The sequence below is a fragment of the Miniopterus schreibersii genome (assembly GCF_964146895.1).
Source record: "Miniopterus schreibersii genome assembly, chromosome: 22".
NCBI lineage: Eukaryota > Metazoa > Chordata > Mammalia > Chiroptera > Miniopteridae > Miniopterus > Miniopterus schreibersii.
In genome coordinates this window covers 12,254,289-12,280,134 of record NC_138124.1, presented here as the reverse complement: position 1 = coordinate 12,280,134, position 25,846 = coordinate 12,254,289, and the positions used below count along the sequence as shown (strand labels likewise).

The 25,846-nt window shown below is 49.8% G+C and overlaps 1 protein-coding gene across 3 annotated transcripts; it reads left to right on the top strand.

Moving 5' to 3' along the window:
• Positions 1 to 226: 226 nt before the first annotated feature.
• Positions 227 to 17,833, top strand: FAM174B (family with sequence similarity 174 member B; the record flags this gene model as incomplete). Of its 3 annotated transcripts, XM_081124701.1 has the most annotated exons (4): positions 227 to 548; positions 10,532 to 10,663; positions 13,475 to 13,530; positions 17,278 to 17,833. In XM_081124701.1, exons 1-3 carry the CDS (start codon positions 232 to 234, stop codon positions 13,488 to 13,490), a joined length of 465 nt encoding a protein of 154 aa, XP_080980827.1. In that variant the 5' UTR covers positions 227 to 231. The 3 variants fall into 3 exon arrangements, with proteins under 3 accessions (XP_080980827.1, XP_080980828.1, XP_080980829.1); XM_081124702.1 differs by lacking the exon at positions 13,475 to 13,530; XM_081124703.1 differs by lacking the exons at positions 13,475 to 13,530; positions 17,278 to 17,833 and having other exon boundaries at positions 10,532 to 10,667.
• Between the last annotated feature and the right edge of the window lie 8,013 nt (positions 17,834 to 25,846).

The following is a 25,846-nucleotide window of genomic DNA, read 5'->3' as shown; positions in this document are numbered from 1 at the left end:
GCGGGGCGCAGCCCGCACGCAGTCCGCCGGTGGCCTGCCCCGCCCCCGTGGCGCCGCGGCCCGTCGAATGACTCGGTGCAACGTGGTGGTGGCGGCGGCGGGCTCTTCCGGGCGCCGCAGTTTCCTGCCAATCAGCGCGCAGCCGTGTCCTCCGCGGGAGCCGCGGTGCAGGCCTGGCGCGGGTGCGGGACGGGCTCAGCCGCGCGCCCTGCCCCCCGCGCCGCCCGCACCATGCGCGCCGCGCCGCCGCTGCCGCTGCTGCTGCTGCTGCTCGCGCTCCTGGCCGCGCCGGCCGCCCGCGCCAGCCGTGCCCAGCCCGCCGCGGCGCCGCCCGAGCGCCCGCCGCCCGGCCCGGGGCCTGCGAACACCACCCGGCCCGGGGCTGCGGAGGCGGCGGGCGGCGGCGGCAGCTCCAACAGCAGCGGCAGCGCCCTGGTGACCCGCATCTCCAGCCTGCTTCGCGACCTGCCCACGCTGAAGGCGGCCGTGATCGTGACGTGCGCCTTCACCGCCTTGCTCATCGCCTGCCTGCTGCTGCGCGTCTTCAGGTGGGTGCGCTCGCCCCTTCCCTTCCCTTCCCCCGCGGGCCCACCGGCACCGCCCGCCGGCCGTTACCGCGCGCCCCCCGCGCGCCCCCCGCGCGCAGGTGCCCCGAGTGCGCGGCCCCCTCGCCAGGGCCGCACCGGCGCCTCCGTGCGCTCCGTCCGCCCGCTCCCTACGCTGCCCGCGGCCGTGCGCTCGCCTGGTTTTCCTGGTAACGTTCTAGGAATTTCCTCCCCTTTTAACTATGTTCATATAAAATAAATACTGAATTCCTTTCAACTCTCTGTGAATGCCTAACATTAAACCGTAGCGCTCCGAATTTTGATAACCTTATCCGGGATTTATTTTTATACCCATTTCACAGATGAAAAAATTTTCCCTTAGGCACAGTGGCTTATCCAAGTAAACTCAGCGGTGGAGGTAGAATTTGAACCTGGGCCCATCTGACTTCAGCCTCACCTAGCTTGTTGCCCTCCCTCCCGTCCTCTGAGGCCCCTAATCCCCAGCCTGCCTTTTTTCTTTTGCTTCCTTGTGCTTCCAAAAGCAGCAGTGTCCAGCATGTGGGAATGTCCGCAGGACTCCGGTTGGTGGGGGGCTTTGTGACCAGGATGCTCGGTGACTCCTGGTGGCCTCAGTACTTCCTGTTAGTGTGGGGACAGAGATAATTCTACTGGTATTCTCCTGCTTGACTGAGTTGGCCCAGTGAAGATTCCAGGGGAATAAGGGGTCTTGGAGAAGCTTTTGTAGGTTGCTCCAGTTCAGCGAGAAAGTGTCTGGGAAATTGGGAAGGATGCCCGGGTCCCTGGAGTAGGGAGATGGAGAGGGCTGCATGGATGCAAGCTGGATATTTCCCCCTGATGCCTGCGAAATCCTGTCTTTGTAGGAAAGGAACCAAATGTGTTGTTACTCAGGCGGGTTGCTGGGTAATGTCGGGGTGTGTGTGTGTGCATGTGTCATTACTCACTGCCATTCCCTCCCCTTCCAAGTGTACACAGTGTGCTTCGGTGTTTGATCAGCTGTTGGAGGTTTGGGGCCAGGGGCTTGCTCTTCCCAGGGAAACATTTTCACCCGCAGGAGCAGAAACCAGACCTGGAAGGGCAGGGTGGGGAGTTATTTGTAGGTTTGCTGTTGTGGTGTGACTTTGGGTCTGTAGGATTAAATGCCAGTGCACCTAAGAAAACGGAGAAGGGGGAACTGTGGTCCCCCACCCACCCCACCATCCTGTGCCCTGGCTCAGGCCATGTTGTACCCCACGGTGCTGGTCCCCTTCATGTGGAAACTGAATTGTCCCCTTCTTCACTCCGGCCTTCCCACTGCCCATGCCTCTCTGCCGACAAGCCTCAGTGGCTCCCTCTAGCCATTACCGGGCATGGCATCCGGGGCCCTACCAGCTGACGCCAGCGCACCTTGCGGCTATCAGCCCTCCCGGGCCTCGTCTCCGTCGCTTGCTCCTTTCCTTACACTCCACCACGCCGGCTCGTGCTTTTCCACTCCCGGGCGGGCCATTCCTGCTTCACACCTGCCAACGCTGCACGCAGCCACTGGCCCAGCTCCCAGGCTTCTTCCTCTGTGGAGGTTTCCTGGGCGTCCAAGTGAGGCCATGGCCTTCATTTCTGGCCTCCCGCAGCCCCAGCCTTGTTCAGCTTCCATACACCCTTCTCATGCTGTGCGGGGCGGCTGGGCTTAGTGTCCAGCCCCCATATGCAGAGAAGGCCCGCTGTCTCCATGCTCCTCCCTGGCCTGGCATTCAGCGACCCTCCATTACCCTTTACTGGTTCCCCGATTGTTTAGTTGGAGTGAACGTTGATGCCTAGAGACATTTAGCTCAAAATAGGCAGCCGAGCCCATAAGGCGGTGCGCTTTTAAAGAAGGTATTTGAACTATTTGCCAGTCTGCTCCTTATTACAGGGGTGGGGGAGAAAAGCAAGCAGCATGCGACCAGATGTGGGGGCCCCGAGCCACGGATTTGACGGGGAGCGCAGCACTCAGGCCCAGCAGGGAGGAGTCCTCATAGGCTTGGGTTCAGAGTGTTGAGAGAAGGTTCTGACTTCATAGAGAAGCAGTTATGGACGTGACCTGCCTTCTCTTCCTGGGAAGGCGGTCTTGGGGTGAGTTTCCAGGCGGACAGCTGCCACCCCGCTGTCTGATGTGGACAGGAACTTACGGCATTTACAGCAGGGAAGGGCCTGGTGGCACACAGTCCCCATGTGCTCCTTGGCAGAGGAGAAAGTTGTATCTCAGGGTACGGAGTGAGCCATCTGTTCGATTCAGAACACTCTACAAGCCTGTGGGCGAGGCAGCGCCAGTGCCCCGTCCCACTGCTGGGTGGTCTGCACTGTGACCTTTCCCCCTTCCCACGGCCCTCTGCAGGCTCAGTCCCCTGGGTTCCCAAAGGCCTGCTGCCTTGGCCCGGCATCTTTCTCACCTGCTGCCTCTCTCGGCTTCTAGGCAGGCAGTGACACTCCTGCCTTTCCGTCCCCGGTCACTCTGATGCTCTCACCTGTGCCCACAGTCCTTTCACCCACAGAAGCTTCTCTACCTGCCGGCGCTTCTGGCTGCCCTGAACCCCTACTTTGTCTCTGAACAAAGACAGAAGCAGCAATTGCCTTCAGGCTGGTGCTTCTCCTTCCAACCTTGTCCCTGCTCCTGCCATCCCCCTCTTCTTAGCATGTGGGCAAGCTGACTCTTCATGACCAGGGCCTTGCCTCCCTCTTGAGTCCTGGTTTTGGGCTCTGTCCGCTGTCCCAGCCCTTCTGGACTTCCAGGTTCTCCAGAGGTGGCCTGTAGCCTGGGACCTGCATGTTCTGCCCCATCTGCCCCTCTGCCTGGAGTTCCCTTTACCACACTGCCATTTCCTTGCTCTTTGCCCTCCTGCATTACCTCCTGGGAGAAGTGTCTCCTGCCAGGGCCCCCCCATTGCTCCCAGAGACACTGGAGTTTTGGATTTTCCTACGTGGAATCAAGAGTGTCCCTGAACATGTCCCTTTTCCATAAGAGGCTGAGGGCTTCCAAGAGCAGGGCAGGACTTTAATCATTTGTGTCTCTCTAACACCTACTGTTGCTCCAGGCACAGGCTGGCATCTAATAAAGATATTTTTAGCAAATGAATGTTGAGCTTCTAAGTAGTTTACATTGCCGATGCTTCTCAAAATGTCCTCCTTGACTAGATGCATGGCTCATGTCCCAAACCTGTGAGGTAGGAATTGGTTTGAATGGGGGCCCTTCATTTTCTTAACAATGTAGATAAGGGAGGAAGAGTATAGTATCATCGTTTATGAAGTGGCAATCCTAGCCCATTTGTCTGTTTTCCCTGAAGGAGTCACTTGGCCAGACAACAGAAAATAATGTAGATCCAAGGAAACTGTTAAAATTAGAAGCAAAGAGTGTTTATTGCAGTGGAAAAAACATCTTTAACCAGGCAATTCCATTCCTAAGGCACACACATTGTTAACTGTGATACATAGTCTTTGCTTCTAAATTTATTAAATAGGAGAAGAAGCCAAGATGCATGGGCCGTGAAATTCAGAGCAGTTGTGTTTGATGGCAGAAGATTTAAATAACCTAAGTATCCAACAACTGGGCACTGGTTAAAGAAATTATGGTAATCCTTACACTGGACTACTGTATACCTGTTAAAAATGATGGTGTTGCTGTATATTGCCAAGTGGAACAGGTTATAAAACACGTTTAGTATGAGCTCGTTTAAATAAATTATATATGTGAATGGGCAAAGAAATCTGTGTGTATGTATGTGTACATGTGAATGTGTAGATTATTTATTACATCTTTATTATGCATGATATATTTCTACATTGTCTGAATTTCCTTAAAATGGACATGTATTCGTTATTTCTCTCTCTCTGTACACTCAGCTCCTTGCTGCGTCCTTGGATGTGTCTTCCTGAGGACCTGTATAAGAGCATCTGGGGGGGGTACTCCTACGAGTGGGATTTCTAGGTCCCGGGGTACACATACTTGATACCCTTGAGTATATACCAGTTTAGCCTCCCATCTGCAGTACCTGTGGGTTCTCAGGTCCTCCTATCATATCCAACACTTCTTAGTATTATCAGGCTTGCTAAAGTTTTCAAACCAAATGAGTATGATTTGGTATTTCATTGCTTTGTTTTGTGTTTCCCCATTTTTTATTGAGGTTGGGTAGCCGTCTCTTCTCTTCCCATATGAATTAATCCATAGGATTTCCCCATCTGCAGAACAATTTATAACTTTTTCATGTGTTTTAATCATTAAGGAAAGTGTTTTAAGATGAGACAAAATTGAAAGGAGGGGACAGCAGTTTGAAGGCAGAGTGCCCTCTGGTGAGAGTGCATGTGCGTATGTGTGTGTTCTGTACGTGCAGCTCTGCCCAGTTCACAGTGAAGCCATCCCCTCACCCCACATGTCGTTTGTGACATGTTTCTGAGAGCTGGAAGGGAATCAACCAAGAGGCTGTGTCTAGAAAGTAGAAAACTTCGATTCCTCCAATTTTTGGTGTTGGGGCGTCTGCGGGGTAGCATGGATTCAGGGATAACACATAGGCCAGTGGTCGCTGTTCTCAGCACCTTTGGCCCTGTGTGCTCCCTTAGGTCTGACTTAGCCCACTGAGCTCTGAGGGGACTGAACTTTACTTTCTGGTGTCATACAAAGAAGGTGGAGACAAGTCAGAAACTACCACCTGAAACCACAACTTTCCTTTCCTCTTGGGGAACCTTTCCCCGTCTTGGCGAGTCTCCCAGCTCTCCTGCTCAGGCCACATTTCTCCCAGATCTCTGTTGGCTGTATGCCCAGCCACCTCTTATTTCAAAAGCTCTGATCTGAAAGGAGGGTTTGTTTTGGTGCTTCCTGGGGGATGGAGAGGAAGACGAATTCTAGCTGATCTGACACTGCCCAGCTGTTGCATGTGTATCAGTGGCAAAGATGCATGGCACCATGTCCTGCAGATGTTGGAAGCACGGAAGCCCAGTTATTTTACTTAGCCAGGTCTTTGAAAGGAATGAAAACTTTCCTGCTTAGCCTGGAATCCCCAGATTTTCCGTTGTCTGTGTATTGACATTTGTAATAAGAACCGGGGACCCTTCAGTCCATAGGCTGACGCTCTAACCACTGAGCCAAACTGGCCAGGGCCACTGCACCTTTCTGGATGTTGTTTTCCATCACTAATTAGAGCACATGCTTCCAGGCTGTGTTGGGTCCCCAGGGTCTACCATAGAGTCCTTCTTGGCCATCTGCCTGCTGCCCTTGAACCAATGGAGCTGCCCCTAGAGGCTGCCTTCCTCGCTCCAAGTCTCGCTATCCTCAGCTGGCACCTCACATAAAACCAAAGTGGACCTAGCCCTTTGCAAACACACTTGAGAGCTGGAGGAACAGGTCTTGGGGCATTGCTGTTGCCATATTTTATGTGGCTCCTCAAACAGGTCAGACCTGGGGTGTGATTATTTTATCCTAGAAGAATGAGAGTTGGGTCTGTTCCTCAGGCATTGAGAGGGACACAGAAACAAGGGTGGGGAGCAGGTGGAGGCGAAACACTGTAGTGTTATGGAGAAAAGCCCTGAAAATTAGAACTGAGCTTTTTGCGGTTGCCTGGCCCATGTTGTGTGATCCTATATGAAGCCTCAGCCGCACTGGACACACTGTGTGCTGTGTGCTGGACACAGGTGTTGAGGTCAATCAACATGGTACCACTTTGCTAATCCTGAAGGAACAGTGCCCAAGAAGGGAGAGAAGCACGTAGGTTGTATAAATAGTGGCAGGTACCTTGTAACTGTGACCAAACTGCTGGAGAACAGATACAAGGAAGACCTTGGCTGAACTTATGCATCATTCCATTGATCTGGGCTCATGGCTTTTAGCCGAATAGTCAGTGTCACTCGTGCTTGGCACTTACGACAGATAACACCATGGCCAGGAAACTGAGTCAGAGGTTGCAAAGTGATGGCCCACAGATAAGTTTTTATTATTTTGTTTTGATCCGCACAGTGATTTTAACAACTGAGGTAGCTGAGAATGCTTAGTAATTGGGACTCTCCAGCTTCTCTTGACAAGTGGAAAGATCTGGAAACGCTGGGCCTCTGTTCCACGTGACAGTAATGTGTGGAAGCTGTGGAGCTGCTGTCCCACCTTTGGCTTTGTGAGCACCACTCTCTGTATCTCCCTGACTCAGAGACAGAGTTTGGCTGCCAAGTGGCCAAACAGTCACCGTGTTTGTTCTAATGTTACTGTCATAGCAGGCCTACTCCACTGGTTCTGTGTGCTTATGGGGCTCTGGGCCATTGGAGCTTTTGACTTTGTGCTTTGAATCATTTCACTTGACTGGGGCTGATACTGGAACAGAGGGGCCCCAGCATGGTGGGGAGGGGACAGCCCCAGGACAGGGGTAAGGTGTGGTAACCCTGCTGGGTGCATCTGCAAGGCTCTCAAACACCTGTTCTAAGGAAAGCTTGTCTGGAGCCCTGTTAGGTAGGGGGAGGGGGTGGGTGAGTTGCCCAGAAAAACTGAGACAAAGGAATTGCAGGGTTGAGATCTGAACCCCAATCTTTGAATCTGACCACCACACCCCCGAATTGACCTTCCAGCCACAAACTAACCCCATGCGCTTGTTTTGCTTTGTTTCTGTTTGTGGGGAGGGAAAGGAAGGAAGGCCTCTCCAAGTTGCTCAGCTGAGTGCCGCTCCCTCGCCTCTGTTTGCATAAACCCTGCCTGCCAGTGTTCACTGGGAACCCGCTGCTGGCCAGCTGCTGAAAGGGCCTTTGAGTAAACAACACCCCTGGCTTGAAGATTGCATTTCAGAGTAAAAGAATTTTGAACTTCTCTGTCTTGTTAGAAATGCGTGTTTTGGCTCCAGTTTGGAAGGATCCTTTGTGTCTTCTAGAACGTCCCTCCCTGGTCTTGCCTGTTCCTGTGAAGGGCAGCTCAGACACTTAAACCACCACTTGCCATTACCTTGTTGAGGCCCCTGGTTCAATGAGCCCTTGTTCCAGGAAAGGAAAATTGTGGCAAGGGGGTCATGCTCTTGAGAATGGGCCAGCAGCGACTTATCCCTTCTTTGTTTCCTGAGTCTCCTATTTCTTCTACAGGAATTATGCCCACTAGGTTTTGAAAGCTGCTCTCCTCCTCAGTCGCCCCACCACCCACACCCATGTACAGCTGAGGAAACAGGCCTGTGTGTAGAAACACTGGGTTTGGAACCCAAGTCGGACTTTACACCTGGGCTCTTTCTAGAACCAGGTGCTTCTTCCTTGAGGTGCATCTCTGAGGGAGGTGAGGGCTCTGTCCACAAGGCTGACTCTGTCCCCCGGAGAGACTCAGATAGCCGTGTAGCCTTTGCCATTTCCTCAGGCTGGTGTGTTCACTGTGTTCATAAGCAGCCCTGTGAAGGGAGCCACCAAGATGTTTGTCTTCTTGGAAAAACCTGTTCCCAGGCAGTCCTAAGCAAAAATGTTTATATTGTCACTGAGGCATTTTTAAGTATGCTTCTTTGTTTCTAGAGCAAGGGAGAGTTTGAGGGTTTTAGAGGGTCTGAGGAAATGGGAAAATTATGCTTATATGTGGAGGTTTACTAATAAAATGTGGAAAAGGCCCAAGATGGTGTTTATTGTTACCGCGGTGGCTCCAGCTCATGCTGTGTCTGCCTTAGTTAGGTTTCTTTAGGTTGCGTGTGACAGAAAACCCGGCCCAGACTGGCTCTGGTAAGAAAAGAGTGGCTTGGTAGTTATCAGGGAGGGCTGGCTTCATAGGGGATTTGAAACTTGGCTTCTCTCTCTCTTTGGGTGTCCACAAGGGGCTTTTTAAGTCCTTGGTTTCATGGGCCATCTTTTCTGACACGATTGTTCAGATCTCACGATTGTTCAGGCACATAGCATGGTCAGCAGAAGGGCAAGTCGGGCCCCTTTGCAAAGCCAGGTGCTCCCTCAGAGCAGCCACGGATCATCTGGGTGGAGATACAGGCTGTTTTCCTGAGAAAGGTGTGGTGTGTAGGTCTGTGTAGATGGGGAGCTTGACCCCAGTCTCGAGGTCACAGGGATGGGTGGTTTTCCTTATGGCTTTGTCTGGGGCTGCCTGTGACATTTGGAGTCATTTCTGGGTTTAAATGTCCCCCATCCAGGATTGGAGATGGAATTGGTTGGAGATTTTAAGTCATCTATGGCAGGATGCAAAGATTTATTTTTTTCCTTTGTGGGGAGGTATAGAAAAACCAAGAATCTGTTGATGGTGAGAATGTGGGACCAATTCCAGCCCTGCACAAAGCCTGCTTCCAAAATACCATTGTCCCAGGGCCACTGGGGAGGCGACTGGCTGTGCCCTCTTATCTCCTGCCACCAGGCTTGGCACTGGCATCGTGCTTCATCCCATGTTCAAAATCCAAGCAGTCTACCCCCCCCCCCCCGCCCCCGTGATCAAAGCAGGGAGGACAGGTTGTTCTGTGATGAGACTTAGGGACCGTCAGGCTCTGTAGCTGGTTTCTTCCTATCTCCCAGTGTCAGTATCTGTAAATAAAATTTCCTTAAGTTGTATTTTTGGAAAATCATACTCGGCAGGTAAGATGAGCAAGGTGATGTTGCTAGGAAACTTTGAAAGTGAACTTGTGTTTTCATTGTTTGGCGAACTTACAGAGTTTCTGTGTGCCGAGGACAGAGCTGTCACATGTGTCTTTGGCGTGGCCTCCATCGGGAGCGGCTTACTGCAGGAAGAATGTTTTGAGAACCTGATTCTTCAGGGCCCCATTTGTGATTTTGGGGGGTTGGCTGGTTTCTCATAGACAGGAGCAAATATACTTAAAAAGGAGGGACACCAGAGAAGACAGACATCTGGGAAAGAGTTCAGAATAGTGGAGAAATAAATGCAAAGAGCACCAGTAGTCATAATAATAGCAGTGTTCCCAGTGGCCTCGTGAGCGTTCAGCCGTTGCCTGATAAATGTTGCATCCTTCGCGCAGAGACTGACGCTAGAGACAGAAGGCCTTGTCAGCACTTTCCCTGGGCCCACCGTGGTCCTCTATTACTTCAGAGGCAAAAGCTTAGTGTTATAACTCAGTATCCTCGTAAATCCTCATGATGGATACAATATTGACTCATTTTTACAAGTCCTGGTCATACAAGAGACGCTATAACACTTCTATTTGTGTATTATATTTACTCACAGCCGGTTGTGCTGAGAGCCTCCCGTGTATAGGCTTGTTACATGCATCATCTCATTTAATCCCCCCTCGCCTGTGAGGGACAAATGTTATTCTTACCCCATTTTATTTATGAGGAGAGTGAGGCTTAGGGAGACTAACTCACTTGCCCATGACCACGCAGGTAAAAAGTGGCCAGACTCTGACCCAAATCCTATCTGGTTGGCCGATAGGGCAGTGTTCTTAATGCCAACTGTGCCAGCTGTGCTTGGAGCAGTGACCATTCAACACAACAAGACAGGGGAGGGGAAGGGGGAGGAGGGGACAAGGGTGCGTCATGCCCATGCAAGTGCAGGGCTGGATCCTCTCCTCATTGAACATTTAAAAAAAAAAGTCTTTATTGATTCCAGAGGGAGAGGGAGAGAGAAACATCAATGATGAGAGTCAGTGATCGGCTGCCTTCTTTGGGATGGAGCCTGCAACCCGGGCCTGTGCCCTGACCGGGAATCGAACCTCGACCTCCTGGTTCCCAGGTCGGTGCTCAGCCGCTGAGCCCCGCCGGCCCGGCATCATTGAACATTTTGATCTTTTGTTCATCATGAATTTTCTTTGCATTAAGTTTGCCTTTTAAAAATATTAAATTTGGGTATTATTATTTATCTTGGTTACTGGGTTTCACGGTGCTCAGGGCCGACGTCACCATCTGTCTCGTGGGTGAGGACCGCAAGGGTCCCCGAGGTCGGGGGTGTGCCCCAGGCCCCAGGGCTGCAAGCACAGGGGCCGGGTGTTGGCCAGGCTCCCCGGGCCCAGCCGGGGACGCGGTGTGGCTTCCTGCAGGGTGACTGTGGAGCTCTCAGGAATGTGCTTCTCTTGCAGGTCGGGAAGGAGGCTGAAGAAGACCCGCAAGTATGACATCATTACCACCCCGGCCGAGCGGGTGGAAATGGCACCGTTGAATGAGGAGGACGACGAGGACGAGGACTCCACAGTGTTCGACATCAAGTACAGGTAGTGACCTCACCTCCAGAGGCCGGGGAGGGGACTGACTGCCTGGGGGGCGGGGAGGGGACAGGCGATGCTTCCGATTCCGAAAGAGCAGCTCTGCTCGCTGCTCAGTCGCACAGGCCTCAGCACCTCTGCAGCACCCTCATTGCAGCAGGCACTCCGTCTCTGTGACACAGTAGGGCAGGGTCTCCCACATGCGGCACTTAGTCACAGAGGCACCATTCTGGGCAGAAACCCAGGACCCAGCAAAATCACCAGTATTCGTCTTCAGCCCCGGGTTATCCGTCATCATGAACCCCTGTGTCCTGCAGGATCAGTTTCCACGCCTGGATTTCTGCTTCCAAGGCTGCCAACTTCTCTCTGCTGTTACTTTGAGGAGAGCTTCAAAGACAGTTTCCTCTGTAAGCCCTTGTCACATGACCCGAGGCTTGTGTTTGATATCTTTTGAAAAAATACCATTTTCTGCCCAGCTGGACGTGGCTCAGTGGTTGAGCATCGACCTAGGATCCAGGCGATCGGGGTTCGATTCCCGGTCAGGGCACATGCCTGGTTGTGGGCTCGATCCCCACTCGGGGGCATGCAGGAGGCAGCCGATCCATGACTCTCTCATCATTGATGTTTCTCTCTCTCTCCCTCTCCCTTCCTCTCTCTGAAGTCAATAAAGTTATATTAAAAAAAAAACCACACCATTTTCTAACCTTTTGCTCATGATGTCTAACAATGCAGTTGATTTCTTAAAATAAAAATCCAGCAACTTCACTAAATTCTTATTAATTCTAGTACTATAAATGGGAATTTTTTTGGTACTCGGTGTAGATATATCATCTGAAACTAGTAAGAGAACCACCCCCCTCCAAGTCCTTCAACATTTTCTTTCTCTCTGTCTCTCTCTGTCTCTGTCTCTGTCTCTCTCTCTCTTTTTCTGTACTCATTTTTTGGCCTTTAAGTTATTGTTAAATGGAAGTGGTGATAATAGGCATGCTGTCCCATTCCTGATCTTATAGGGTATGCTTTCAGTATTGACCATGAAGAGTCATGTTTGCTATAGGGTTTTGTGGAATTTTTTTTTTTAATCAGGAAGTTCCCCTGTATTCCCAGTTTGCTAATGTCAGATTTTGTTAATTGCCTTTTCTAGCTCTATGAGAAGATCATACTTTTTCCTTTACTCTGTTCAGGTGGTGAAATTATATTTATTCATTTTTGTAATATTAAACTAGCTTTGCATTCCTGAGATAAAATGAGTGTGGTCATGGCCATGCTATCATTTTATGCATTGCTGCATTCACTTTGCAGTTATTTTTTATATTTCACAACTTATATATATGTATTTTAATATATCTTTATTGATTTCAGAAAGAGGAAGGGAGAGGGATAGAGTGAGTTGAAACATCAATTATGAGAGAGTCATCATTGATTGGCTGCTAGCCCGCAACCCAGGCATGTGCCCTGACCGGGAATCGAACCGCAATCTCCTGGATCCTAGGTCAGCGCTCAACCACTGAGCCACGCCTGGCCGGGCCACAACTTATATTTTTTATTAGAGTCTACAGTCTGCTAAATGAAAGCAGTATTCAGGTTGCTGATGTTTTGATTAGGACCTTCTTGTTTCTCTTAGTCACTGAGATTGGTTTGTCATTTTCCTACTTGGTAATATCCTTGTCAGGCTTTGGTAGAAGTTTGATTAACCTCGTGAAGCAAGTTGGAAATGTGCAAGTTATTTTACTTTTCTCTGAAATAGTCTGTATCAGATTAGAATGATTTGTTTCCTGAATGTTTAGTACATTTTGCCCAAACTGGCTAGGAATAGCCTGATACTTTTGTTGTGCAAAGATTTAAAAAACTATCGATGCTCAGTTCTTTGAACAGTTATAGGACTATTTAGTCTTTATTTTTTCTTGGGTCAGTTTTGATGGGTTGTATTTTTCTGGGATTTTGTTCATTTCATCTAAGTTTTCAAATACAGTGTCCTAAACATTATCTTGTTCTCAACATGGCCCCTTTTATCCTCAATATTGATTTTGTTTGCCCTCTCCCCTTTTTCTTGACCCAGCTTGCTGGGAGTTTGATTTTATTCGTCTGTACAAAGACCAAACTTTGGCTTCTTTGATCCTCTCTATTATATTGCCATTTTCAATTGATTTCTTCTCTTCCTTAAGCTTTCTTTGGGTGTGTTTTCTTTTTGTCTAACTTCTATTGAATATTCAGCTCATACATTTTCAGCCTTCTTTCCTGGGGTGTTTGTTCTGTAACTTGATCTACCTCAGCTGCCTCCCGCAGGCTTTCCTTAGCATCCGGGCACCAGCCTGCCTCCCTGTTTGTTGAACAGAACTGGACTTCAAGTAGCTCCCATTAGAAGTTTTTTGCTGTTCGTGGTTGAAATAATATTGGAATGGGAGTGAACTTGGAGTGAATCTTGAAGACACAAGACTGCTCTAGTCCTCAGGCTCAAAGACAACTGAACATTTAGAGGGACCGTTTAGAGGCTTTCTTGACTACAGGTGTAGTGTGTGGTTTAGAAGTTACAGATTAGACGACGGGGATGTGAAATCACCTATATTCTCACTGCTCACAGTAACCACTAGAGTGTGTGTGAGTACTTATGTGGAATTTTCCTTTTTACAGAAATAGGACCTTGTATCACAGGCTGTTTTGGAACATTTTTCACCTGAACGGTGTCTCACAAACAACTTTTCGGGTCAATACGTTTGAAAAGAACAAGAATTTTAGGGGCAATTTTATGTTTGGTTTAGTGTTTTTGAGAACTTCTCGTCTACACGTGATAATCTGTTCATAAGTCTTTGTCTTTTTCTCTAGGAAACAGTACATTTAAATCGGATGTGGCTGGATCGTAACCTTGGGTCATTTCATGAGTGAGTGCAAAGAGTAAAAGCATGTTTTTGGTGCCAGGGCAGTCAGGCAGTAACTTGGCTCTTACTGTTACACATGTGTAGTTCTGACAACATCTCGTGACTTAGATCCGGCTCGCCTCAGCCAGGCAGGAAATGGAGAAAAGGCAGGCAGGGCGAGGCTGTTTAAGCTCCCATCTCCCGGGCTGTTATAATCCATGAGATAAGACCTCCAATGTGTAGGGCTCCCATCACCTGAGCTGTTATAATCCATGAGATAAGACCTCCAATGTGTAGGGCTCCCATCCCCTAGGCTGTTATAATCCATGAGATAAGACCTCCAATGTGTAGGGCCAGGTGTGTGTGTGTGTGCTGGGGGGGGGGGCAGGCTGTAGAAATGTGATTCCAACTCTGTACCTAAAAAGTAGAATTAAAAGAGAGGAAATGGTGGCTAAATGGAGTACAGAGAACCCTGGGGCTTTGAAATGGTTCCATGTTTCAAAAGGTGATTGAATCCTGGTTGCATGTGTTTTGAGCTTGCTTGGCCTCCCATGCAGTTGTGGCTGATGTTTCGGGTCTATCTGCATGCCTGGTTTATTATAGGAGACTTTGTGACACCCTCTGGGCATCCCCTAAGGCAAGGCAGATGCCGCTCTCCCTCCCATTTGGTAGGTGGCACCGGCAGCTGTGACAAACGTTGCCCCAAGGTATGGTGCTTGGAGAACACTCTACTCCTGCCAGCCCTGCCTTCCCCAAGAGGGAGCCCCCTGTTCTTTGCTTCTTAGGTTTGGAAAAAAATGTGGCCTGTGGGGGTGCCGGTTTGTGTTCTAGAATTGCCTGCCTCCCACCCTCTTATGGATAGAGCTGCCTGTGGGAATTTAATTAGAAACTGATAAGATTTCTGTTGCAACACCGGAGGCTGTGCCTGGCATCTTGTCTTTGGAACAAAGGGCACTTGGTGGCTATTTGCAGCAGGGGACCCTGGAGATTAAGCTGGAAGTAGGAGAAAAAAAACCTGACTTGCTTATTGCTAGACTGAGGCCTGGAGCTCAGGGTCCCCAGGAACACCCGAAGTCAGCTGCTAAGCACATTTAGGGCAGGGACTTTTGAGTGGCTGGGCCCCTGTGCCCACCCCATGCTTCCTCATCTTCTGGGGATGGGGAACGAAGCTCTTTGGAGGATCAGCATGTGGGCGGTGTAGAGGCAATGGATGCTGTGAGCTTCTAAGGCCTGGAAGGAAGCAGAGGGTGCATGGTGACCCGTAGGCTCCCCACAGATGCTAGAGCACTGGACCTGGGCCGGAAACAGCATCAGGGGCACCCCCAAACCAGTCTGAATAGAGCTCTGCCAGGCCTCTTTCTTGCAGAATGCTGAGCTCATGTGTTAAAAGCGGCATCGCATAAGACATTTTTGTTCCTTTGAAAAGCAATGTTGGCACTTGGGGGGCAGGTCTCAGCTTTGGTATCGTGCATCTTAAAACTATTTGAGTTTCATGTCTGTAAGGAGTGAGCCTGTGAGAACAGGAAGTTTGTGTGGTAATGAAAATTTACTATGAAGTGAATCTGACTTAGTCAGGTTGTTGCCGATACACACGCAGTTTATAGTGCTGCCTAAGAATCTGTCAAGAAAAGAGAGAGGAAAAACCAGCACAAATAATCCTAACTGGCAGTGCTGTTGTAGAAGCCAGCTGCATTTTTCAGTTTTTCCCCCACATTTGGTGTCCTGGGTGAATACAGTGGGACTGCGGAGGGCTCCTATAGTGCGTGTGGTCCTCACGTCTGTCCATCTCAGGGGCACTCACAGCCGGGGCCTTGTTTCCTCTCTCAGCTTCTCGTCACTTATTCCCGTGGTCCCTGTGCCCTCTTCAGGCCACATCCTTGCCTGTCGCACCACGAGGTCAGCTGCCAGGGCGCTGGACAGGGGCTGAGACAGGGGCTCTCATGCTGAGGACTTTCTACCAACAGACTAGCTTCTTATAGAAAAGGACAGGGACAGGTTGGGACATGTCCCTCTCCTTCTCTGGGATGGTGATAACCTGTTGTCATTGTACAAGACAGTTCGAAATCTGAAAGGCAGAAGCATGGGCATGGCATCTAAGCATGCCTTCACTTCCCACGGGGTTTCCAGGGAGGGCAGGGACAGTGGCAGCATTGACATTCTTGCTGGTTTCCCTTAATGATGATGCAGGAGTGTCACCAGCAGTTTGGCTGTTGACACAGGGGAGACACAGGGGAGACACAGGGGCTGAGAGCATCCTCTTAGAAATCTCTGCTTGTTACCTTCGTCATGTGTCTAGCTCTTGAGCCTGCAAACTCCATTCACTGTGAGCGCAGGATGGGTGAGCCTGGCTCTGCCCTCCAGGAGCTTGTGCTGTTGACAGGGAGACAGCCAGGAGCACTGACACCTATAGGAAGACCTGGTAAGTGCCGCAGGGAGGAAAGAACAGGGTGCTGTGAGCAGCCGGGAGGGGCACCTCTCCAGGGCAGGAAGCTCTTCCCAGAGGAGGTGATGCCTGTGGTAGGTTTGAAAGGCCCAGGAAGCCAGCTCAGAATGGGTTAGGGTGCCGGAAGGAGTGAGAGTATTGCAGGAAGAAGTGGGTTTGAGCGAAAGTAGGTATCAACAGGCGAGCTGCAGTTGTGCATCTCTGCACCCCAGGACCTTCCTCAGGGAAGAACCGCAGGGAGACAGATGCAATGAAGAGACCTGGGACTTTACAGCCAGCCTCCTCACCTGTCCCTGTGTCCACAGTCCCAGGAACTCCCTGAGTCAGTCACACCAGAGGGTCTGAAGGGCAGCCAGCCACCCCACTCAGACTTGGGATGGGGTCACATCCTTGTGGAGAGCCCTAAGAGCCAGTGACCTCCATGGGCATTCGCAGGTGCCCAGATTGACTGCTCCTCATGGATTAGATTTTTTAAAAATATGTTTTTATTGATTTTAGAGAGAGAGGGAGTGAGTGATAGAAACATTGATTGGCTGCCTCCTACATATCTCCCACTGAGGATCAAGCCCGCAACCTGGGCATGTGCCTTGACTGGGAATCGAACCGGCAACCTTTTGGTGCACGGGATGGCGCTCAACCACTGAGCCACACCGGCCATGACTTGATTAGATTTTAAAGATGAGTGAGCTCAGACAAGGGTCTTGCCTGCAAGGAGCTTCTAGACTAAGCAAGAGACAGACATGAATCAGGTAATTACATAAATCAGGGGTCAGCAAACTGCAGCTTGGGGGGCCAAATCCAGCTCACAGCCTGCTCACAAACCAAGAAGGATTTTTATATTTTTGATGGTTGAAAAAGATTCAAAAGAAGAATAACATTTCACAACATGTAAAAATGATATGCAATTCAAATTTCAGTGTCTATAGAGTAAAGTTTTATTGAAACACAGCCACACCCAATGCTGTCTGTGGCTGTTTTTGCCTCACAGCAGTGGGTTGAGTAAAAAATATTTATTCTGTGGATTTTTACATCTTTTGCTGAGCTCTGGTGTAAACACCTGTAGAAGTACTAGGAAGGAGGGATACAAGAAGAAAAGAGGCTGTGGTCTAGGGGGTGTGTGGGGGGAACTAAGAAAGGATCCTGAGCTGGGATCTGAGGGAAGGGAAGTACTTACCTGGGGGAGTGGAGCTCACCTTCCAGACAGCAGCACATTCAAAGGTCCTGTGGTTGGGGAGTGTGATCTGAAGGATGGAGACTGCTAGGAAGGGCTCAGAATGGGTCTGGGGCTCTGCAGGAAGGCACTGAACTTACTCTTCCTTTTCTTTTAGGTAAAACCTGTTTTCCAGTGTGTTGGCATCCTGTGGAAAGTTGGTCAGCTGTGCCTGGGTGTGAAGGATCTGGAAGCATTTTGTCTGAGGTGTTGAAGCCAAAACAAACATTATTTATGAAACTCTGGCACATTTGTGTGTGTTGAACGACTGCTCAGAATATCACCGCAGAATCATCTCTACCACCCTCTGGACACCCCTTGAAAAAGTTACCTTTTCTTCCTCCTCACGAGGGCTTTTGCCCTGCTAAGGAGCAAAGGGTAGAAACATATTGAATGAAAAAATATTAATTTGGAAGCAACTATTGACAAAAGTAAAGAGATCAGAAGTTATCAAGAACCCCAAAGAGCCTGAAGGATAATTATCTGCGTATCTAGGATTTCCAACATTCTGCTCTCCTGGATCTATGGCATTCTAGATGTGTAACCCTTTGGTAGTCTTTTGGGATTGGTCGGTCTGGCCTTGTGATGGGAATGGCTGTGTGAAAGTTCAAAGTGAAAATGCTCAGAGCTGGTCAGCCATAGCAGAAGTGCACACATTTGTGGTTCCTTTTCTTTTTTAAAAAAGGGTTCAAGAGAATTAGGCATGGCTAGTTCACAGAGGCTTTTGACTATCAGGGAAAAATCTATGTGTGTATGTAGGTACATATAAAATAACATCTCTGAAGGAAAAAGGCAGCCTTTGGTTAGTAACATCCTCCGTGTGTTTCTCTGCCCTGTCATGGTTCTTACATTGTTGGTCTTAGAAATCTAATTTTAAAATATCACTGTGGTAATTTAAATGAATAGTGATTAGGTTGGGTGAAAAAGCTCACTGTCAGGGACTGTATTTGAACTTGGTCTCGGCCAGGCTGGACTAGAAACCCACTGAACCCAGGAGGTACCCCAGGTATGGGTCAGGGGTTTGAGTGGCTTCTGGAAGCAAGGACTTGGGTCGACTTCTCAGGTTGATAGAGGCTCCCGTTGCACTGTTTCCCCAGGGTGGATGCTTTTGCTAAAATCAACTGGCAGTGCCTTTGGGGCCCTGGGACTCTGTTCTCTCTGGAAAGGTGTTTTGTACATTTAAAAAAAAAATCTCTTCTTTTCTAGCTTTCTGCAGGGTTTGTGTATTTGCCTGTTAATTGTCTGCACCATTGATTTGGATGTAAACTTTAGCCTTTCTCAGCTCACCCCTTTTTCAGATTCTTCAGTTTCCTGAGAAGGTCTGCCAGAGCTGCAGGGTCCCCTGGTGCCCGAGGCCCCCTGGGCATGGTGCTCTGTGGCCCTGGCCTATAAGGAAGGCACATTGGCCTCTGCAGGAAAGAGGGGGCCCCTGGGGAGACCACTATGAGAAGAGCACTCGCTGTATGGACCGCACAAGGCATGCCTGCTTCTTCCTGATTTCACTTCCTTTGTGGACTTTCCTTTTTCTTTTTTCTGCCCCGTTTGCCAGAGAGGTGGGGCTGCTTTATCTCTCCCCACCGCAGTGACTTCATGGGCCAGACTCATGACTAAATGGAACCGGCCACCTAGCAGCTGTGCGCCCTCTGAACCTTTGAACTGGAACTGCCGCTCACACTTGCCTTTTCCACAAATGCCACAGAATGATCTGTGGAAAAGCTGGTTCCTCTGCCTTACACGTGAAGAGCGGCTCAGGCTGCCAGGTGCTCACCGCCAGGCCTGGCGGAAGCAATGGAGAATGACCTTCCAAATTTTGGAGCTTCAACACTACAGGCTTTTAAATAAAACAAACAAAACAACAACAAAAACCCTTCAGCGTGAACCATATGTGCATCGGTTTAGATGTTTTCGAGATGGAGGGGGGCACAAGGCTGGAGGGGGACGTGGGGCCTGGTGGGAAATGCCTGGACCTGGTGGTTTAGAGAAAAAGCTGAGAAATGAAATGGCCCTTGGGGGGCGGGGAGACAAGCTATTATTCTGTATACATTCTTAGGCTCATCTAAATCATTTCCTGAGAGCTGCCTCTTTGCTTAGTAAATATTGAACCCTCACTGCTTTAGGAGAATCTTGGGGTATCTCCAAAGAATAGAAAACCAGTTGTGTCAAAAACTGCTAATTACTGGTTTGTGGTTATCATGAGGTTTACATGTATCATTCTTTATAGCACTCTATTTTAAGCTGATTGACACTTAAGTTCAAATATATTCTCTAAGGACTACATTTTTACTCTCCCATACATGCTTAATGTTATTGATGTCGTATTTTATATCTCTTTGTGTTTTATATCTCCTAAGTACTTATTGTAGTTTGAGTTGAGTTTGATACTGTTTTCTTTTAAACTTTGTAGTAGCTTCTTAATGTGTGACTTGCTGTATTTATTGAATATTTGGCTTTATGTGGGAGGTTTTTATCTTTTTCATATTTTCTTATTTCTGGTTATGACTTTTCCTTTTCTAGTTAAAGAAGACCCTTTAATGTTTCTTAAAAAGCTGGCTTAATGGTGGTGATGCAGTCCTTTAGTTTTTCTTGTCTGGGAAACTATTTCTCCTCTAATTCCTTGCTGGGTAAATTATTCTAGGTTGCAAGCTTCCTCAGTACTTTTTATGATCTCTCTTTTTAAAAATAGGTCAAGAACTTTGCTGTTGTATGAAAACAGTGTCTGCTCATAGAGTTTTTGCTGTAGTTCTCCTTTTCCAATTATTGGTCCAGTGTGCCTGGAACTGGGCTCTCTTCCATCTTGGCAAGATGATCCTGAGGCGGGGAGACTTCTCGGGATTTTCCAGAGTATGGCCCAAATATCAGGAAATAGACTTTTGTTTTCCAGTATAAGCCCTGGGGCAGCTGGGGTTCTTCAACTTACCACACACCTGGCTCTTCTGGAGTCTGCCCCAAGGGAGAGTTAGCAGAGTCCATTCAACAAAGGGAAGAATTCTTCAAAGAGGTCCTGCCAGTCCCTTCTGGCCTGTAAAGCTGCTGATGAGAAATCAGATGATGGTCTTACAGGGTTTCCTGTGTATGTAACTCGGTTTCTTGTGCTCCCTTCAAGAATGTCTCTCTGACTTGCGTCTTGCTGTGGGTCTCTTTGGGTTCGTCTTGTTTGGAACCCTCTCTGCTTCCTGGACGTGGGTGTCTATTTCCTTTCCCAGGTTAGGAGAGTTTTCAGCCATTATTGAAATAAAGCTTCTTTGTTTTTATTCTTCTGGGATGCCTATAATGCAAAAACTTGACTGCTTGATGTTAACCCTGAGGTCTCTTAAATTATGTCCTCCCCCCCTTGTTTTAAATTCTATTTTCTTTCTGTTCTTCTGATTGGTTGATTTCCACCGGTCTGTCTCTAGGTCACTGCTCTGATCTGTATTAGCTAATCTATTATTGATTTCTTGTTTTTCATTTCAGCTATTGTGTATTCTTCAGATCTGCTTGGTTCTTTCTTATACTTTCACACACTCTGTTGAAGTTGTCTTCCTTATGACCGTTTGTTGAATTCTTTATCAGGCAAGCTATTTCTATTTCCTTAGCCCCCCCCCCACCCCAAGAGGTTTTTCTTATTCCTTCAAGAGAGGCTCTTCTGTCTTTTCATTTTGTTTGAATTTCTGTTTGTTTAGATGAACTAGACAAAATCGCTGCCTCTCCAGCCTTGGAACAGCGGCCTTCGGGAGGCGGCTCGTGCAGGCCGTGCGGGCGGCTTTGGCCGGCCCGGGCCCAGCGGGTGCCCAGGGCGTGCGGGGCGCTGGCCCGACCACGCGTGCGCGGCGAGCCCCGTGGTCCTGCTTGGCCCCTTTGTCCGCGGAGACGGGCTCCAGCGATGTGTCCGGGTACACGGCGGTGACCTTGCAGGCCGGCCGAGGCGCCTGCGTAGAGCTCTCGCCCCCCCGTGGAGGCGGATGGGCCCTAAACCGGGGAGATCACGGCCCCGCTAACCCCGAGAGCGCCGCGGCTCCCCGCCCTCCCTGCAGCCTCTCTGGCGTGCTGCCCTGAAAGGGGTCCGCGGAGAAGCGACCCCCGCGAGGCTGTGTTCCGGGGGGTTGTGCGAAGCCCGTGGAGCTGAGCATGCGCTCTTGGCCTCCGGACGCGTTCCTGACAGGAGTGCAGTGCTCGGTGCCGGGGCACGTGCCTGACAATGAGGAGCACGTGCTCTCGGTACCTGGGGCGGGAGCCTGACAGGTGGAGCATGCGCTCTTGGTGCCTGGGGGCGGGACCTGACAGGCGGAGCATGCGCTCTCGGTGCCTGGTGGGGGGGCAGGAGCCTGATAGGTGGAGCATGCGCCCTCAGGGCCTGGGGCAGGAGCCTGACAGGTGGAGCATGCGCTCTGGGTTCCGGGTGCCCGGGGCAGGAGCCTGACGGGAGACGCGGCCCTCGTCAGGGAGGCCGGAAGCCGTGGTGACGCCCTGTTGTCCCGCGTGCTCCCTTTGTTGCGAGGCCAAAGGCTCCAGGCAGCGTGGCTGGGACGGGGCTGAGGTGACCTGGCAGGTAGGCCCAAGCCCGGACGAGAGGTCCGGCCGCCCTGTGGAGGTGGAGGGGCCGTGAACCGCCTCCTCAGGCGCGAGGGTTCGCGCAGCTCCCGGGGGGCGCCCTGGTTCCCAGCGTCTCTGGTCCGGCTCTTCCTCCTGTTTGTTGTCAGAGCCGGTCATTCCGCGCAGGGGTGTCTCTCAGGGGTAACTGCCCCCCATGTTCGCGCGTGTGTGGCTTGCTCCCGGGAGGCCCGAGCGCGGTGTCCTACGCGCTGCCACCTTTACCCAGTGTTCATTTTCTGTCAAGAAAGTATTAATTACGTGGCTATTCTCAAAAGGGGGGAAGATTGGGGAGGTTGTTGCAAAATCACGTTTTATAAAGACTTTGGCACATTATCTCCGAAAGGGACTCGTGCCCCTCCTTGCCCCCTTCAGTGGGGTTCCTTTGTTTGGATATAACTTTAATAGAATCAAGAGAAAATGACCCAGCAGAGCAGGATATGGGGAATGGGGTGCGTCGGTGTCCCAAACTTGCTAGAGAGACTTGAGCAACCACAGCCCTTTCAAGAGGTTGGGGCATTTTCGGAATGGGAGGGGTGGGGAGGGAAGGAGAGCCTAAGGGGGGGCTGCCACTGGACTCCACAGAGGCAGCATCACCGCCATTCTCGCCTGTGCTGACCACCTGCCTCGGCCACCCACCCTCCCTGCACACCTACCCCTTCCTGGAGCGGAGACATGAACCGCAGGTCCCAGTATCGCTTGTGTTTCTCACCGCTGACAGTCCCTGGGTCTTCTGAAGGTGCTGGGGTTAGGTCTCGTCTTATGTAATTGAATGTTTTCATCCTTTGAGGGTGAGGGGCGAGTGAGCGCTGGTGGCCTGGATGTGTCTGCTGCAGTCCACCCGCGCAGGAAAAGGGTCTGCCCAACGAGATGCCGCAGGCTGCCCGGCAGAGGGAGGGAGGCAGGTGGGAGCCAGTGCTTACCTTGGGCCTGGCAGCGCCAGCATCTTGAAACACCTTGGTGGTTTTTATTTATCAGTCGATGCAAGAACGCTTGATGTGGACTCAGTGCACACAGCACACAGCTTGTGAAAAGAAGGTTTATTTGCATTTTTGCCGGGAACGAAGTAGACACGAACGTTCCAGGGGGTTGTCATGAGCCCTACCCAGCATTGCTACCCGAGTCCTTGTCCACGGAGTACCTGGGCGTGGCTCTCCTTGTAAAGTGTCTCAGAATGTGCTGATGTTTCGTGTTCAGTCTTCTCCAGGTTAAACTGGTTGGCTTATCAGCAAGCTCTCTTTTCCTGGGGATGGGTTTTTGGTGAGCCATGTCAATGGGGATGGGAACACAGCAAGCTCTTGTGTGTCTGTGGACAAAGCAGGGGGCCCACCGTCTCTGGTTTAAATATTTAGCTGGCTTCTCTGGCATGGGGTGCTGTGAGCTGTGTCTGGTGGCTTTGTGAGTTATCATGGGAGTCTGCAAGAAAACTACCTGGGCAGTGCTGAGCGTGGTGGGAAGAGAAATGGGAATGCAGACAACTCCCCTGCGATTTCTGGCCTCACTGCTCACAAGCTGTGTGAGGCTGGCCTCACTTATCTCATCTGTAATATGGGAGTAAGCTTACCTCTGGTTATTGTGATCATTAAAGGGATGATCTGTAAAGTGCATGCTGCACATGCCAGGTGCAGCGTCACTCAGGAAATTGTCACCTCTGCCACCTCTACCACCTCTACTACTGGTAATGTTTGAGTCCCTTCTGTGTGCCAGGTGCTTTTGCATCTGCTTTCCTATTCAGCCCTTTGGAAGTCCTCTAGGTAGGTGTCTTTCCTGGAACGGGCTCAGAGTTCTGCCACTTCCACAGGCCCAGGTCTTTTTCCACCGAGAACTGCATTGCTTTCCTGGGCTCCCCTTAAGATAACAAATCTCACATTGGCCTATCATGTTATCACCCTCTGAGTCCAGCCAACAATGTGGCCAGAATGGTGATTGTCTTTATTTTGTACTTGGAAGAATGGGACCAGGAAGGTTTTGCTGCTATGCAAGGTCACCTGGATATAAGGAATAGGTCTTGGACCCAGAGTCTCCTGCCCTCTTCAAAACTTTCCCCTAAAGGGAGGAGCCAGGGGTCTTCCCTTTGAAGACCACAGTGACTCATTCATGGGATGACATAGATGTCTGAACTTTGGGTCAAGGACACTGAAGGTGCCATGTCCCAGCTGGCACCCCACACTCTAGAGCGCCCCACTCTGGTTGTGGTCTCTTGAAGGGGAGAAGAATCGGCAAGGCAGAGTAGACATACTCCCTGGGGTCCATGCCCTTCTGTTTCCAGATCTCACCCTAGAATTCTCTGCCCACATGTTCTTGAGCTGGCTTCCAGGACATCCTGCCTACAGCCACTCATGTGCCTACAGCTTGGCCAACGAATGTTTAGATGTGACTGGGTTGGAGTGTGCAGGCTGGGTTGCCCCCATAATGCAAACTGATTGGGATGGCAAGAGAAGGGAATGGGTCAGTTCAACTGGGACCTGACTTCAGCTCTGCATGGGGGAAAAGAGTGCCTTTGGTCTCAGTTTTAGTTCTGATCTCATCAGCATTGTACATTTGAACCAAGAACGGGTGGATAAGGGCACTTACACATGCAATGAAGAGCCCACTCTGGGTACCTGTAAGGTTATGATGGGCCATTTGTCAAATTGTAGTCTGGTTCCAGGGGATTTTTCATGTTCTCTCTTTTTCCCCCCATCACATATATGGTAGGGACATGCTTTGAGATTGTGTTTCACAGTTTTTCTTTGTATTGATTCTGTCTTTCATGTTATAAAATTTTGAGACCAATACTGATTCATCTGGCCTTGACATCAACCCCCATTTTCTTACACTCTTGCTCCCCCTCAATTCCCTTGAGGCCTGATGAGTGTCAGTGTACTTTTCTTCCTTTACTTGGAATCACTATCAATGGAAAATTATTAGTTGGAAATGTTCTGGAATGGGAAGTAAAGAACGACAGAGTTTTATAAGCACCACATAAAGTAACTAATGAAATGGAATAATCTCCTTTTCACTTGAAAGTTACCCGAGGGCACAAGAATCAGTCTTCTTTTGTCCACCTCAGGCTGTCCTGGAGATGCCTAAGTCAGCTACCTCCTGACTGCTTCCTTTGGCCGAGACACTGAAATTGTCAGCTGCCTACATGGTGGTGTTTGTGTGTGAACTGAATGACATAAGGTGCACACGGTGGGGACTTAATAAATGCAATGGCATTGTATTTCACATCCAGCAGGTGCTCAGGGAGCCACAAGACATGATGTGGGCCTGCTGGGATACAGAGGTGAATGGGACAGGCATACCTCTGTCTTTTAAGTCTGTTAGAGTAGGAGATTTAGGAGGTTTGTACACAGTACCCCATCATGGCCATCCTGTGCTTTACTAAGGCATCTGCAATGATAGTGCATCAACTGTTATTTATTCTGCTTTTAATAGGTTCGGGACACTGTCTTAAAAGCTCAGGCCCTAAAGTCTAGGCTCAAATCCTGGTTCTAGTATTTACCACCTGTGGAACCTCGGGCACAGCTCTTACCACTCTGCAAACCCCTCTTCTCACCTGTGAAAGGGGAAAAGAAATAGCATCCACCTCTTTTGTGCATTGTTAACTGGATTTGTTAGTATCTTTAAAGCACATCACCACCAGGCACACAGCACTGACGTGTTAGTATGTCAACACTCTATAAAGTAGCCTCTGTTGTCATATCTACTTTACAAGGACGAAACCAAGACTTTGGTAATAGACTCACCCAGGTCCAAAGCCCTGGGTGCTATGCACAGTGTTGCATTGCCACCCAGTTCTGGGGCTCAATCTAAGCTGGGAGCCAAGTTTGAACCAGGCCCCTCTGCCTCTAGGTCCTGCCAGAGATACAAAGGTCTACAGGATGTTCCCCCAAAATGTATACACACTTTGAATGATTATAAAGTTAGTGTTTATTAACATACAGTTCATTTTCAAAATTTAAAAGAATCTACAGAAATGAATAATTTCTTTTTCAATGCCTGTTTTCACATTGATGACTGTTCTGGTCCAGGCACTGCTAATAATGCCAAGCAGTGGAATCACAAACATCAAGAATCATTTCCTTCTGCCCGGCCGGTCTGGCTTAGCGGTTGAGCATCAACCTATGATACAG